The 15,097-nt window shown below is 40.4% G+C and overlaps 1 protein-coding gene across 20 annotated transcripts in view; it reads left to right on the forward strand.

Annotated features, from left to right (window-relative positions):
- Positions 1-15,097, forward strand: part of AUTS2 (activator of transcription and developmental regulator AUTS2) — a 1,209,597-nt gene that overhangs the window by 366,709 nt on the left and 827,791 nt on the right. For 2 of the 20 annotated variants that reach the window (XM_005549421.5, XM_074034826.1), the window contains exon 1: positions 13,304-13,607. The exons of the other annotated variants lie outside the window; for them this stretch is intronic. In XM_005549421.5, coding sequence (XP_005549478.1) covers positions 13,560-13,607 — 48 coding nt within the window. In that variant the 5' untranslated portion in view covers positions 13,304-13,559. Of the gene's footprint in view, positions 1-13,303; positions 13,608-15,097 lie in introns of those variants that run through there. 20 annotated transcript variants of the gene reach the window in all.

Consider the following 15,097-nt stretch of genomic DNA (forward strand, 5'->3'; position numbering starts at 1 on the left):
TGCTCAGGCTAGAGTGCAGTGGTGCTATCATAGCTCACTGCAACCTCAAACTCCTGGGCTCAAGCAATCCTGCCATCTCAGCCTCGCAGGTAGTTAGGACTACACGTGTACACCACCATGCCTGGCTTAATTTTCACTTTTAGAGATGAGGTTTAGCTTTGTCGCCCAGACTGGAATGCAGTGGCATGATCATAGCTCACTGTAGCCTTGAACTCCTGGGCTCAAGTGATTCTCCTGCCTTGACCTCCCCAGTTGCTGGGAGAATGGTGCCTTGTTCTCAAAACCATTTTGTAAAAGATAATGTGCTGGCCAAATAAAACAGAACTGCCAGTTTGTTATTTTTGGACAGCTTCATTATTTTGTACATGGGAAAAGAGAAGTTCAAAGTTTTGCCTTACGCAAGGTCATCAAGCTGGTCAGTGACCCAGCCAGGTTTAGAACCTTTATCTTTCGGGCTATTTGAGAAATTCAAGTGATCCCAGTAATCATTAGAGACATTTGTGGTCTTCAGTCTGCACTGAGCAAGGGTTTCATGTTTGGTGTCTAATATTTTAGAGTTATTAAAGCTAATCTAGCCTTTGGAGAAACCAAATGGATTTTGGGGGTTGTCTGTAAGAACCCATCATGATGGCTGGAACAGCTTTTAAGTGGAACTTCTACATAGATCAGCTTGCATTTGTTCTGTAACACCATATGAATTTTCCTGAATTTCCAAGTTAATATATTTTGCATATTGCTTACAAATTGCTTAGGCTGTCTCCATGAATAATGAAAGCTGTGCTGAAGGAAGCTGGAGATTAAGAGGGGCTGTTTTTTAAAACAGTATTTCATTTCTTTGTTTCTTTTGCTTATATTTTCTTTAGCCTCAAGGGTATGTTCAGAGGTGGTAGGGAGGGAGGGTGCTATTACATGTTTCTCAACATCTGTGTTCCTTTACAGAACATTATCTCTTCTGCTATCAAAGAGAACTTGCCAGGTAGGTCAGGATGCATAAAGCTTTGGACAGTGCTTTCTCTGATGCCCATCTTTGCTATATGTCTTGTTGTGTGTTTAGGTTCCATAACAAGGTTTTCTACTTCTCCAGTTTAAGAGGAAATCATGTGTTATGCTAAACCTCTTTTCATCTCAGTTGGGAAGGCACCAGGTTCAAGAGGCCAAGAAGAAGAGACCCAGAGCCAGCAAACCAGACATGGGGTTTTATTAGGGGCTTACATACAGGGGAGAGAGTCCAGTGGCAGCTTACGTGCAGGGGAGAGAGTCCAGTGGTGGCAGGCTGGACAACATACCGGCGCCACTCAGTGGCAGAGGGCTGGGCAGGAAAACCACAGCCGCTTTGCAAACAGCATGCAGTTTATAGAGCATTTTCACTTAACACCCTCCCGTTAATGACTTCCACCTGACAACTTGCATCCAACCCAAAGTTTACGACCTCAATTCCCTATATGGCCCATGTTCCATGGCATGGGCAGGGGGCTCAGATATTCCTGCTAGACAAGGAATGAATCTCTGGATTGGCCACTCTGGGACTCCCTAGCTCGACACACACATTCAGGTGCATCTGCCATACAGTGTCATTTTAAGGGTATGCTCAAGTTATTGCTCTCAGGGGTGTTTACCCTACAATTATCATTTGACATTAATACCTACTGTGTGTCAGACATTGTATAGTGACTGTCATGATTTCCAGTCATGATACAACTTCATAAGTATCATAGCCCCACTTTTTAGTTAAAGAAAGCAGAGGTTTGGGAGTTGTGTCTTCCCTAATTGACACACCTAGACAGTGTAGAACCAGCATTCAGAGGCAAGTCTCACTTAGGCCTGGTGTTCTTTCCATCACACCCCAGCTGCTGCTTTGCCTTCTCTCCCTCTCTTCACCTGGCATTTTGACCACACTAATTGTGCTGGCGTCTCATCTGTGGCAGTTTCCAAATCTTTCACCTTGATTATGGCTTTCAAAACATTTTTTATCCCAGCTCACAGTTAGAAATACAGTGTATGTCATCAAGTATACATACATGTGCACATGCTCAAATGCACATACATACCTGTGCTTACATGTACTCATATAAAACTGAAAGTTTAGTTATATGTGCAGTTCACTCTAATATTTCCTTTTCTGTTTTACACTGTTAATACATACTCACCCGTAATTGTGATTACTCACTAAATTGGTTTTACAGTCAAGGTCACCTGTGGTTGAAACAGTGATGTGGAGTGGAAATCTTTACGGTGAGATAGGTGCCTTCTCTCCTCAACCCCTTACAAGATTTTTAGGATAATCCATGGGAGCACCAAAAAAGCGGTCGAAATTATATGTCGATTTATTTCTATCTTAAGGAAGAGATTAAATGTTGCTGTTACTTAATATCCGAGTTGACAGTGTAGCATCACTCGGCCTGTGAGACAGTCAGTCCCGTGCTCTGTAGGGTGTGGCAGGTTCGGAAGGAAGAGTGGGGGTTCCTAAAGTGGCACATTCCTTCAGCCTTTCATTGCATGATGTGCTCCAGTTTGTATGGCTCATAAAGCATGTTAATAGGTTATATTATTTACTTTTAGCAAAGAGAACAAGTGGTTTTGTTTTTATTTCGAAACAGGGTCTCATTCCATCGCCCAGGCTGGAATGCAGTGGTGTGATCACAGCTCACTGCAGGCTCAACCTCCTGGGCTCAGGCGATCCTCCTACCTCAGCTTCCCAAATGGCTGGAACTATAGGTGTGGATCACCACATCTGGCTAAGTTTTTTCTTTTTCTTTTTTTGGAGAGATGGGGTTTTGCCAGGCTGGCCTCAAACTCCTGCTCAAGCAATTCGCCTGCCTTGGCCCCCCAAAGTTCTGGGATTACATGTGGGAGCCACCACGACTGGCAGAGAGCAAGTGATTTTTAAAAGTTTCATCAAAGAAACTGTGGAATGAGAGAACATAAACACAGGGCAACAGCAGGAAAATGACAGAGTTGACATTTTTTTTTTTAATGAGCTCCTTATCAACCACATCACTGGGTACAAACAGCGACTATATAATCATATGTAGTAGAAGTCAGACAAAAAAATAGAAATTTTTAAAAAGTGGGAACTTAGGTTTATATCCATGATCGTTAATGATTTACTTTGCCTTAAACGGATGTTGTACCCTGAGGTATTAGCTCATTATGTTGGATAAAACATTAAAAGTTGTGTTCATTTTATCTTTGTATCATTCCTTACATTTATTTATGTATTTTATGGTTTGTGTGATACAGCTGTGCCATATAGTTACATATATATCAGGGGAATATGTTAGAATTTTTTTGTACTGATAAAGATTCCTAATTAAAACATTTGGAGACCATTTTTGTTCTGGAGAACTACCAGTAGAGGCATCCAGTGATTATTAATGGGTATCTTGGGGTCTGGATGAAGAGAAGAAGGAAAAGGTGAGGACACAGGAGGGAAGTGAAACAGGGAGGGTATTCATGTACGAATTAGATAACAATTCTCCCAAGTGGATTCAGTTCCAAGGGCACATGGTTTGGCGAGTGGCCTGTGCCTTTGTGCAGGTTATAAAAAGTCTCCCCTTTCTCCTGGCATAGCAGCCCTGTACTAGGGCACATGGTTTGGCAAACGGGTTGTGGGCTGGAATTCAGCACCCCTTCAGTCCTTCATCTTTCTGCAAGTGTATCCTACACAAGTAAGTGTATGTAACAGCCCTGGTGGTGAGGTACTGAAAATAAATGAATAAATAAAAGGATGAAGGACAGGCATTGATGGATTTGATGGATGTAGTGAGCAACAACAGCTAGTCCTCACTCTTTTATTCATTCATTCATTCATTCATTCATTCATTCATTCACCAGAGTATTTGTAGAACACCTGCTGTATGCCAGCCATCTTCAACAGCAGAAGTTGGCAAACTGTAGCCCACCAGCCAAACCTGACCTGGTATTTTTTTTGTAAATCGGGTTTTATTGGAACATAACGGTATCCCTTTGTTTATGTATCTTCTGTGGCTGCTTCTTAGCTATAATGGCATAGCTAATGGCATAGTTGAATAATTATGACAGAGACTGTATGGCCTGCAAAACCTAAAGTGTTTACTTTCTGGCCCTTTACTGAAAAAAGGCATGAACCTCTACTCTAGAAGATAAATCAGGACTGACTTCTGGTGCCACTGCATGGTAACTTAGCCATGGGCTGTTTGGCTTCTATCTCATGTGCCCCGCTTGCAAGAAAATACCTCCATCAGGGCCAAGTGGAGGTGAGGTGCAGTAGAGCAGGGGCAGAGCTAAAAGCAACACAGCTGGGCACATTTACTTCTTAGATCTCTACACAAACCATGTAGTTTAGGGAGGAGACAAAGGGCTAGGAGTCCAGAGACTGACACCGTGTAGCCTTCTCTCTGGGCTTGTTTCAGGTAGTCACTCTGCAACTACAATATGGCACTAGATTACTGATTTTCAGACTTTTTTCTGCACCAAAATCACCTAGAAGGCTTGTTGAACCGACTGCTAGGCTCCACCTCCAAGGGGTCTGAGTCGGTAGGCCTGGGGAAGGCCTGAGAATGTACACTTTTAACAAGTCCTCAGGTAATGCAGGTAGGCAGTATGAATGGATTGTTTTTGTGGTTGCCTGCCTCTTTTTGGCATGGGAAAGGAGAAAGCCAGAGTATTCCTTGAAGAATGACATTTAGAGAGGACCAAATTCTAGATGCTTCTGTGATATGTACACCACAGCTATTCTGGACTAGATTGTAAATTCTCACATTTCACCTATGCAAAGGGAAATACTTTCAGGTCTCCTGTTAGTAATCAGTTGTCCCAAATTTTGCCCGTTACCTCTGGAAATTCTGGACCCTCAAGTGATCAGTCTTTGAAGGCAGTGTGGAAGAACAGCACCTATTACGGCTGTTGATTTTTCATGGTCTCTACCCTGTCCTTCTTACTATGACTGCTATTCTCTACCTTCCTGTTTTTCAAAACTCTCATTGTTCCTGTTGTGTTTTTTTCTAAATATTTTCTTGATTACAATAAAGTGCTAATATTTAAAGAGCTTTTGGGAGCCTGCTGGTGCCAGAAACTATGCAAGTTACTTACAGAATACTCTCATTCAGTTCTCTCAAAAATCCTTGGGGAAGTTTTATTTTTCTTGTTTTACAAATGAGTAGTAATTACAAATTTGGAGTCAGAGAAGTTAGGTAATGTGTGATCTGGACAATTTCAATATCTATGTAGATGACCATCAAAAACCAAGCTTCCTAGGTCTTTGGCCCCCTCCCCGATATCCCTCACCTCCACCTGCTAAGTATCCATTCTCATTTTTGGATCTCACACTTTGTTATCACCTAGGATTTCCCCAAGATTTCTCTTTCTTGGATCATGACCTTCCATATCATACTGTCACTGCAGCTCAGGAGTCTGTTTCTTGGAAAAGCTTTATATATCTTATCCTCTTTCTCTGCCAAAAGAAATACCTTTCTGAACTATTTCTCTCTCTTAAACCTCTTTTAAACTCTGCACACTTTATACAAAATTGTATTGGTTATGCTTCTAGTTCCCTAGTACATAGTAACCTTTGGAAAAATAGTTTTGTCTTACTGTTTCTATAGAACATGTACTGCACCTGGTATATAGAAGGCACTCCATAAACAATGGGTTAACTGAGCTAGAGAGTATATGACCAGGGTCTGAGTCTGAGTCTGTCTTGCTTCACAGTATGGCTGCTATAGTCAGGCCTGCCACAGCCCAAGGCCTGTTTCTTTCTAATCTGTCTGGATGAAGAAGGAATTGTTTAGTAGGTGATGTCATTTGTGTGATGCTTTGTCTATTTCTCCATATCCAGCATGCTATTAGTGATTTTTCATTTTGTCAAACTGCATTTTCTCTTTTCAACTAGAATTCAAACAAAATAATTTTAGATAACATTCTAAGAACATTTGGAAACATGACATTTCAGGTCTATTTTCCCCCTTTGCTTTAAAAAAGTATATACAGCTATAATTACTAATTGCTGTGCTCTAAGTAGAGACAGATGATACATATGTTTGTGACAATTTTCCAGAGGGAGAGCTAAGTAACCAGGCTCATTTTTCCATAATGTGAATGTTATTCACAAACTATTACCATAATTGATGCACCAAACCACTGTAGAGTAAATAATGTGTTGTGTGTGGGAAGCAAGCTAGTAGTCAATGAATATTAAAGAACAAAACCTCATTTTAAAAGAGAAACTGTAATTATAATCATTCTGAATTCATGCTGCACAACCAGTTAAAATAACTTGGCTGCCATTTATCTGTGTAATTCTGTGTATAAAGGGAGTAGGTATATGATTTGTTATATAGAAATAAGTATTTACAGGCACATTTTTATGAAAAGACACAATATCGAGCTTCAGAATCAGTAGTTTTCCAAAAGCATTTATTGCAGAGATGAACATGCAGAGTTAATCAGTGAAATGTATATTGATGGAAAAGATCACCATTTCCATTATCTTATCTTTTGCTTTTGTAGGTGTTTTATGTCTATTTGGAATATCGTATCCCTTTCCGTGGACCTAATGAGCCTCTGTATTTTCTCCGAAGCTTCCTTTTCATCAGAAGTTATTCTTGTCCACCTTTAATCCCTCTTATTGCTTTCTAGATGCTCATCAACTTCTGTGTGTGGTATATTGATTTGCACTTTTGGGATTTGTTGTTTTATAATAGGAGATCATAAGTCATTTCTTGTGTGTATCATTAGTCTTCTCAACCAGACTAGGATTTCAGTCTCAGATTATTCTGTGTGTGTGTGTGTGTGTGTGTGTGTGTGTGTTGGGGGTGTGTGTGTATATATCATTCCTTCTGGTGTACCTTGTGGAGAATGGTTTGCTGTCCATGTGTTTGCTAACTCCTCAGTATGTATTGTTGGTTACCTGTTTTTGTGCATCAGATACTGCATTATTTTTGTAAAATCTTTACATTTTGTGTTTGGCTACCAGTGTCTCCACAGAGTCTTGAATGTAACTGGTAAGGATCAGATCTGTTGGTGTAGAGCTTTTGATGGAACACTCAATTAGCAATCTGTAGTATGGCTTATGTAAAATGTATAACTCCTATCTCTGAGAAGTTCTGAAGTCTAAGGGGAAAGTGCTTCCCTGTCTCTTGAATTTGAGTGTTTTGGGTGCATCCATTTTATAGATAAACAAGGTGTTTGTATCAGAGCTTACTTTTATGTTTTAAAATAGATCATAGTGTACCTATTCTTAGGAACCTTTTAGGAAAATCTCTTTAACATTGATCCTGTTGTTAGTTGTAATCTCAGTATATTCTGATAATTTCCTTTGAATATGTAACTGTTCCTTTCACACTATGGGCATCTGTTGTCTTCTCTTTTTATAGCAATGAAAGTATGAACAGATTCCAATAGGGGTTTTTAACTCAGAATTCTCTGACCTTAATGTCAGGCCAATTTATTTAGCTAGTTTATACAACTGGACATATTTCTATAATAGAAAAGTGTTTCTTAACATATTGTTTACAGAAATGTTTCTTGACATATTGTTTACAGAGATAGAGCCCACATTGTAAGGCTATGTAACGCTTCCTCTCAGAAGAAAATGATTGACTTTAGCATGATTTCCTCCCTTTAACTTAAGCAGGTGAACCTTTCTGAGGGCTTTTTGGAAAGTTCTGAGGAAAAAAAATAACAAAACTCATACAACCTCAAGGAATTCTAAGCATCAAGGAGCACCTTTGTGAAGGTTATTGGTTCAAGCACTGACACTATTTGCTATCCTTCAACACGTGCCGGGGCATTATTCATGTATCCAGCTCTGTGATAGCTTGTTTTTGCTTGCCCTGATGATACGTATGGCAAGGGAGGAACATTATCCAGGAGTGAACACTGTAGAGGAGGGAAGGAACCCTGGAGCTGACCTTTATAGAGGCGGTTCTCATCATCAACTTTTCTTCCTTACAAGATGGCTTGGTGTCCCTTGAGATCATTCTCCCACCTTCAAAATCCTGGATGGGCCTCTTGCCTGGTTCCCTTAAGGACTCTAAACCACTTAGCTTGGAGCTGGTGCCATTTAATTCTGTTCTTGGCAGTGGGCCCTGGCTTCTTTCCTGCTAGGCCCTGTGCCTCTTAGGAGCAGAGAAGAGGTCAGATGCAGATAACACAGGCATGATTTCTGCCTCCTGAAATGCTCAGATGATATGTACTTCTCCGTCCCCCTAAAGATTTAAGGAAGTACACATTTATCATGGGATGTAATGAGTAGGAAAGTGCATGGGGCTTTCTTTTTCTGCTGAATAGCAGATTGTAGGATAGAAACAGTTCTGTTTACAATTCAGCTCTATCTTTGTACTTTGCATCGCAGTTGAAGTTATTTTAAGCTTTACTGTTAAGCTAAACTTCTGAGTTGTTTCATTTGCAAATTCTTTCTTTGAGGGTCAAAGGAGACTTTTGTAAAATGTTCGGGTCTGAGAGAATTTTGAGTTAAGTAAAGGTGAGCGTGTGCATGTGTGCATGTATGTGTGTGTGCGTGTGTGTGCACAGCTCATGCATAAATGCCTATGTGCTTGCTTGGGTAGGGACTAGGAGGGCTGAAAAAGAGAAAGTCATTCTTAGCAGAAGAAAAGCACATACAAAGGGTGGAAGACGTACGGTTTTTGACAGATGAATGAATCCTTCTGAAGGTTTTGTAAGAGCTGTGACCAGCTCTGTTTGCTGAGAAAAGGGAAAGTCCTTGAGCACCCATCATACCTCTTCAGACTCTCTTAGAAAGCATTCAGATGCTCTGCCAGAGGAAATGATGTGTTCCAAGTACAGCTGCAGTGGAGAGTTGTTTTTGTGCAGCTGAAGCAATTCCTGCACATAGATCATCCCATTTTAACAGTAAACTGTCTGTTTAAAACAAAACAAAAAAGGTGGGTGGGAAATGGAAGGAGAAGGAGTTTATGCCAGGAAATGAAAATAAGTTGCTGCAGAAGCCTGTCTTGGTTGTGGTTTCAGAGTTAAGAATAAGTTATTACTACTAATAATAAGGGCTCACTTGATAGTTTGTTATATCTCTGTGTGTGTTTTTATGAACTTTTAATTTTCCAGAAAACATTAAGGATAAATTAGAGAACACACTCCTGTTGGAGGAGGTGACCGTCTTGCAGTTCACAAGCCATATAATCTTTCACCACTTAACACCTTCCAAGGAATCGGGTAGACTTCTGGTGTCCTCTCTGGTCCTCTTCCCATCTTTATAGGATGTCAGGCTTTGGACTTAATCAGAGGATAATTAAGGCTGTATCATAGCAGGTGGAGTTTCTGAGTGGAAGTCTAAGAAGTGATGTTTCTGTAAGTATCTTTAGCTGACTGTAACTACTAAGCAGAGGTTAGGAGGTTGTAATGTAATTTAAGGTGACGTTGTGGTTACCTTTTATCAAGCTCAATTGTGAGCCTGGAGCTATGTTAACTGCTTCACAGCTATGAGCCTATTTAATTCTCAAAGGAGTCCTCATTTTAAGATAGGTTTGATTACCCTCCGTTTACAGATGGGGAACTTAAGGTTGAGAGATAAGTGGTTAGTTTGCAGTTACACCCAGCATTTGGCATGGCTGGGATTGGAACCAGGGGCCCTCAGTCTTCAAAGCTCTTACGTTTAACCATTGCCTGATGCATTGTACTCTCTCCTGTAAAGTAGCCTTTTCTCCCTGACGCCACTGGTTCATTTCCTTTTCCTCTTTTAAGATACTTTAAACAGAACAAAACCAATAATCTACCTCCTAAATTGAGGTTGATCTCCCTCCTTCCTATCCATTAAGTAATGTCCTAGATTCATGCAAATATTAGATATTTGGGAGAAAAAATAAATAGAACATGTCCCTACTCTCTTTAGCTTTAAGAAAATTTGTCTGTTTTTATTAATTCCTACTGTTCCACAATCCTACTATATTACCTGATATGTATAATACAGTTACAGTCTTCTCAGGGAGACTCTTCTATGCAGTGGCATGCTGGAGCCGGGAAAGCTGGTAGACCCAGCTCAGACATGGACCAGCTGTGAGACCTTGGTGAAGTCACTTTATCCTCTGGGCTTTACTTCTTTTATCACTGTAGTGTTTGATCCAGGTCAGTTCGCAGCCTGGAAGGCACAGCCTTTTTCAGGACACTAAATAGGGCACATGTGCTACCCATTTGCGTGCACACTATCCTTAGGCATTTGTTGAAGAGATGGTTAATAAAATGTAAACTCATTAAAAAGCATTACTAAATTCTTACATTTTATGTTTCTTTGATCCATGAATGACTGCTAAAATTTGGTATGTTATCAATGGGGAATTTGTTATTTCTTTTTGCATAAAAGGGGTCCTCATGCTAAAGATTAAGCAATACTGGTTTTTGTGAACTTTTTAAAAGTCCCTCCCTGGGTAGAATATTCATAAAACCTATGAATGAGTCTTAACTACTTGATTACCCAGATTCTAGCTTTTTGGAATCTTTCATCACCTTACTTTTTTCCCTTCTCGGTGAGCTTTTGGATTTAGGACAAAGGGGGAATGATCACAAGGAAATAGATTGACATTTTAAAAATCTCTACTCTTTTACAATCTTTCCTGAAGACATGATGGTTTTTTTTTTTTTGCCATCATGTCTCTAAGTACAGTTGGTCAGTTGTCACTCTGTCACCTTACCTTCCAACCCCATAATTCCTGTGAAACCCTGGACACCTCACTGTTTTTGCAGATTATGAGTTCCTCTGGCCTCACTCCTTTCCTTGTTCAGCTTGCAGTACCTGAGTAATCCCCTCACCCCTCACCACCTTCCTTATTAGTAACCCCAGTTCCCTGAAGCTCTTGTCCTGCCCATTTCCTCCCAGCAGCATGTCACTCGTCTGCCCTGATGACCCTGTGTTCCCCTTAGAAGAATCACAACTCTATCTGGACTGTTACTGTAGATCAGTGAACTTCAACATCTGATAGCTTTTTCAGTGTTGCCCATCAGTGCATTTACCGAGTTGCTTTTTCGATGCTTTTGGTGATAGTTCCAAATGCTCCCCACTGTCTCCATGGCTATAATGATAGGAAACATTAATACAAAACTTGGTCGTGTTGGAGAAAATGTGCTAAGGACTTTACATGGATTGTCTCATCTCCGTTCTTGCTAAAGGATCTAACTTTTCCTTCCAACCATCCAGCAGCTACTAGTGAGGCATCAACTGTGTCTATGCATGGTGCCACAGACTGTAGCTATTATTGAGGCAGATTGGGGACTTGCTCTCAAGAGACCTCTAATTCAGAGGGAGATGCACAGAAGTAAACAGGCAGCAATAACATTGTCTAATAAGTGCTAATGAGGGGAGAAGTTCAATACACTATAGATGCCCCCAGCCCAAACTTAGGGATGAGGATAAGGAAAACTTGCAGGAAGTTATAGCTAAGTGCCAATCTAAAGGACGAGAGACTATGAGGGAGGAACATAAGGGTGTTTTGGACAAAAAGAATACCTGGCTGCTGGAAAGATTTCAGGGAATTGAGGGGGGCCAGTAGGAATAGAGCCATTGTTCTCAGAGCAATTAGAGGTCTTATTTTTGGTGTGAATTCCATAGACTCTCTTTTCTACCTTCTCTGTGATCTGTATCCTCACTTGGTTACTAACTGGAATTAGAATCCACTGAGATCCTTCACTGTACATGGATCTCTAAGACACACTTGCCATCAATCTCAGTGTGAAGTTTTACTATGCACTTGTGTAGCTGCTCTGCTGAAATACTATTAGACTGTTCAGGTTAGTGTGGAGGACAATGCTTCTTCAAAATTATCACAGGGAAGTTTGTAATAACTGTGACTGACTTGAGTAGGGGTAGGGTTTTTCAGGAGGGTCTTTCAGTGGTAATCACTCCTAAAATTTTGAATGCTTAAATGAAGCTCCTGCTCCGCTCGATGATAAGTGCAGCTTCTTTTTCCATGAGGACGTTTAGTAAATGACGTTTTAGGTCTCAGCAAGTGTTACGCCTTCAGACACCTTGGCTGAGGAAAGCCTGATGTGCCTCCAGTGGATTTGTAGGACCACATCTTTGATGCTTCTGCAACACAGAGTTAGGGAAATGAAACAGTGGGTCCATATGTGCTCCTGATCCATTGCCAACAGGAAAGGGACTTAGCCCCCACGTACATGTTGACCCTTCTGGTCATGGTAAAGCCACCCACTAGCTATAATGCTATCGTCAGCAGTAGAAAGAAGAGGGAGCGCAAAGCAACTGAATGGTAAAATATTTCAGACCTTTTCGGACCACTTTGGAAGATGGAAGCTGATAACATCATACATCCAAATTCCTCTGCATTGCTGTCTGTCTCTTTACAGGTAGGGAATAGTTTACAGCATTCTGCGGAATCTACTTTTGATTCCAAATGGATCTTAATTATTTTGTATTGGGGAAATATTTTTTACTTGGCAATAGAGATGTTCCATAATATTATTTAATATTTTGGGAATCACTGTTTCCTATGTGCCTGAACATCTCGAGCACATTTACCCTTAGCGTGGCAGTGCCTGGGTGTCTCACGTCCACGTACGCTCAAACCATGCTCCTTGATTTCATCCCCTTCTCTCTGTTCTCTGTTTCTTTCATCTCCTAAACTGAGTGCTGATGCCATTTCACACTTTTTCTTGGAAGTTTAATGAGTTAGTGGTAGTATAACAAAAATAAAAATATTTTCTTTATGTTTCTGAAAAGAAATATGTCTATAAAGCGTCAATCATTTTTCCAAGCTGTTAGTTCCTGCTGCTGAGTACTAGGAGCTGTTCTGTCAGCAAGAACAAGTAAGGGCGAATAGTAGGAGAAAGCTGTCCCCATTTTCTTTCTCTGGTACAAGAGGTTGGAAGATGTTGTTTCAGCTGGAGAACTTAAGATGGATTCTTATTCACTGTTTGCTAAAGAGACTGTACTGCTTTTAGTGTGATAATTTTCTGTAGGCATGGAGAAAGGTCACCTCCTGATCTTGTTTTGGAGATCATGGGGTTAAATCTGTGGCAGTGTCCCTTTCCTACACACAGGCTCTTGTCAAAATAATGTTTGGCCAGGTGTTAATCTGTGTCCTGAGGGGAGTGCTGGAATTCATTATTCATCCCGTGGGAGTAGGGGTCAGAGGAGAAGGTCGTCCTTCTGGGAGGTACCAGGGCCATAGCTTGCCTCCTGCCTTTACTGACATGTGCCATTTGTGAGGAGGGCAGTTGAAGTCCATTTGAGGAATTCTCTTGTCAGCCGGCCAACACAGAAACACAGAGGGAGCAGGAGGGAGGGAGAGGCCGGCAGCTTGGCAAGGCAGTCCTGGAGTGCAGTTTCCGGAGCAAGATCACACACAGTGTTTTGGGAGCTCAGGGAAGGTGTGCAAGAACATAAAGGGGAAGGGGGCCAGGTTTGAAAGAGTGGATTTTTTCTATTTTTTCCATCTTTTGTCCCTCCTGTCTTTGAATACTTGTCCTTCTTTGGAAAACTCAGCATCGGCAAGAAGCCTTTGCTGACACACTGCTTTTTCTCCAGCACTATATTGTGGGTTTTTTGTTTTTGCTCTTCTCATTTTTATTTTCCTCTGAGGGCAGGAGGTGAGGCAATGATCAAGTCAAGCTGGTTCTATGTTAAGTTCAAGTATGCAGAGAAGGTAAGTCAATATGGTTTCTTTTCCCAGGGGAAACCTACCACCTCCCTCCAGTCTTCTCATGTTGATGGGCTCCTCTGGCCACTTGGGGAAGTGAATGAAGCTGAGAAGTTGTATTTGTGAATGTGTTTCCTTTGGCTTAATGATTCTTGGATGAAACACAGGCTCTTTGCTTGCAATCTGACATTGCCGCTGACCAAGTGGAAGCAATCTTCAGACTCTGTTCTGGAGGCATGATTTAGAGTCTAAAGAGGAAAAATAATGAAACAACAATAACAGGAAAGGCAGGATATTCTGCTTTAGATTGAATAGAGAATTTTCAAGGTATTATTTGTTACAAAGGTAGATATATTTTTGGTTCTGAAACAAATTGACAGTCACTTCCTGTTACCTGTAGTTGGCTTAGAATTTTTTTGCTCTTTCAGTTAACTAACTGTGCTTACTCATTTGTAATCTTACTTGATTGTAGAAAGAATCCCTGTAAGGTTGTCTGACCATATATGAGATGATCTCTTTACTCTCTGTCAGGGGATTCTATTTTGTGAATGAATTTTGGTTGTACCTAAAATTTTGATGTTAAACAGTTCCACTATATTTTAATATACCATTTCTGGACTTTTAGGGGAAAAGTGTACTTCCTAATACATCTTCACTTACCTGGGGCTGTTTGACATCTTTTTGGTTCCAAATCCATATGTGTCACTTACTCTGTTGGGAATTTACAGGATAAGAAATGAGGTTTCCAGGAGGAGATATAGCTCAGAGGTAGAGCATTGGACTGCAGATCAAGAAACAAGGTTTCCAGGAGGATCCTAACGTGTGCCTCCCTTTTGAAATCTTCCTTCCTTGATTTGATCGTTGAAAATATTGGCATATTGATTGTAGAGTTGAGCTGAGGCTCTAGAGAATGGAACTGTGATGTAGCAAGATAGAAAATTGTGAGACTATCTTTATACTCCTTATGATTATATGCATAAGCACATTAAATATGCCTCTTCCATTCACCTAGTTTAAAAATAAGTTAGAACATTTTCAACTCCTTTTTACCTCATTTTTTTTTTCTGTGTGAACTTGTTTCCTCTTTGTTTTTAAGACAGCAAAATTATTCCTTCTTTACCCATGTTGAAATTACAGGATTTTTATTTAAAATATCCATTTTTTATTTTAAACTCACTTTCATTGTTGACTATTAAAGCTATTGTAACTAAAATATTATCTGGTCATGTACAGGGTTGGGAAAGATTGTGGTTTGGGATATTTTTTCCTCAGTAGATTACTTTCCTTTGAGAAGCCGATTGTCCATTGTTTGCTGTTATGAGTTTTGATAACTGAAAACTGTACTCTGCCTTCTTATGCTTTCCCTTTTATCTTGAATGTTCTGTCATGGGAACCTGAAACTCAAGAGTTAAGGCACGTGAATAAACTAATGTGAAAAGGGGAAAAGCATTTCCAGAAATGATTGTCATAAAAAGAAAAAGAAGGGGAACATTAAG

The sequence above is a fragment of the Macaca fascicularis genome, chromosome 3, assembly GCF_037993035.2.
Source record: "Macaca fascicularis isolate 582-1 chromosome 3, T2T-MFA8v1.1".
Taxonomy (NCBI): Eukaryota; Metazoa; Chordata; class Mammalia; order Primates; family Cercopithecidae; genus Macaca; species Macaca fascicularis.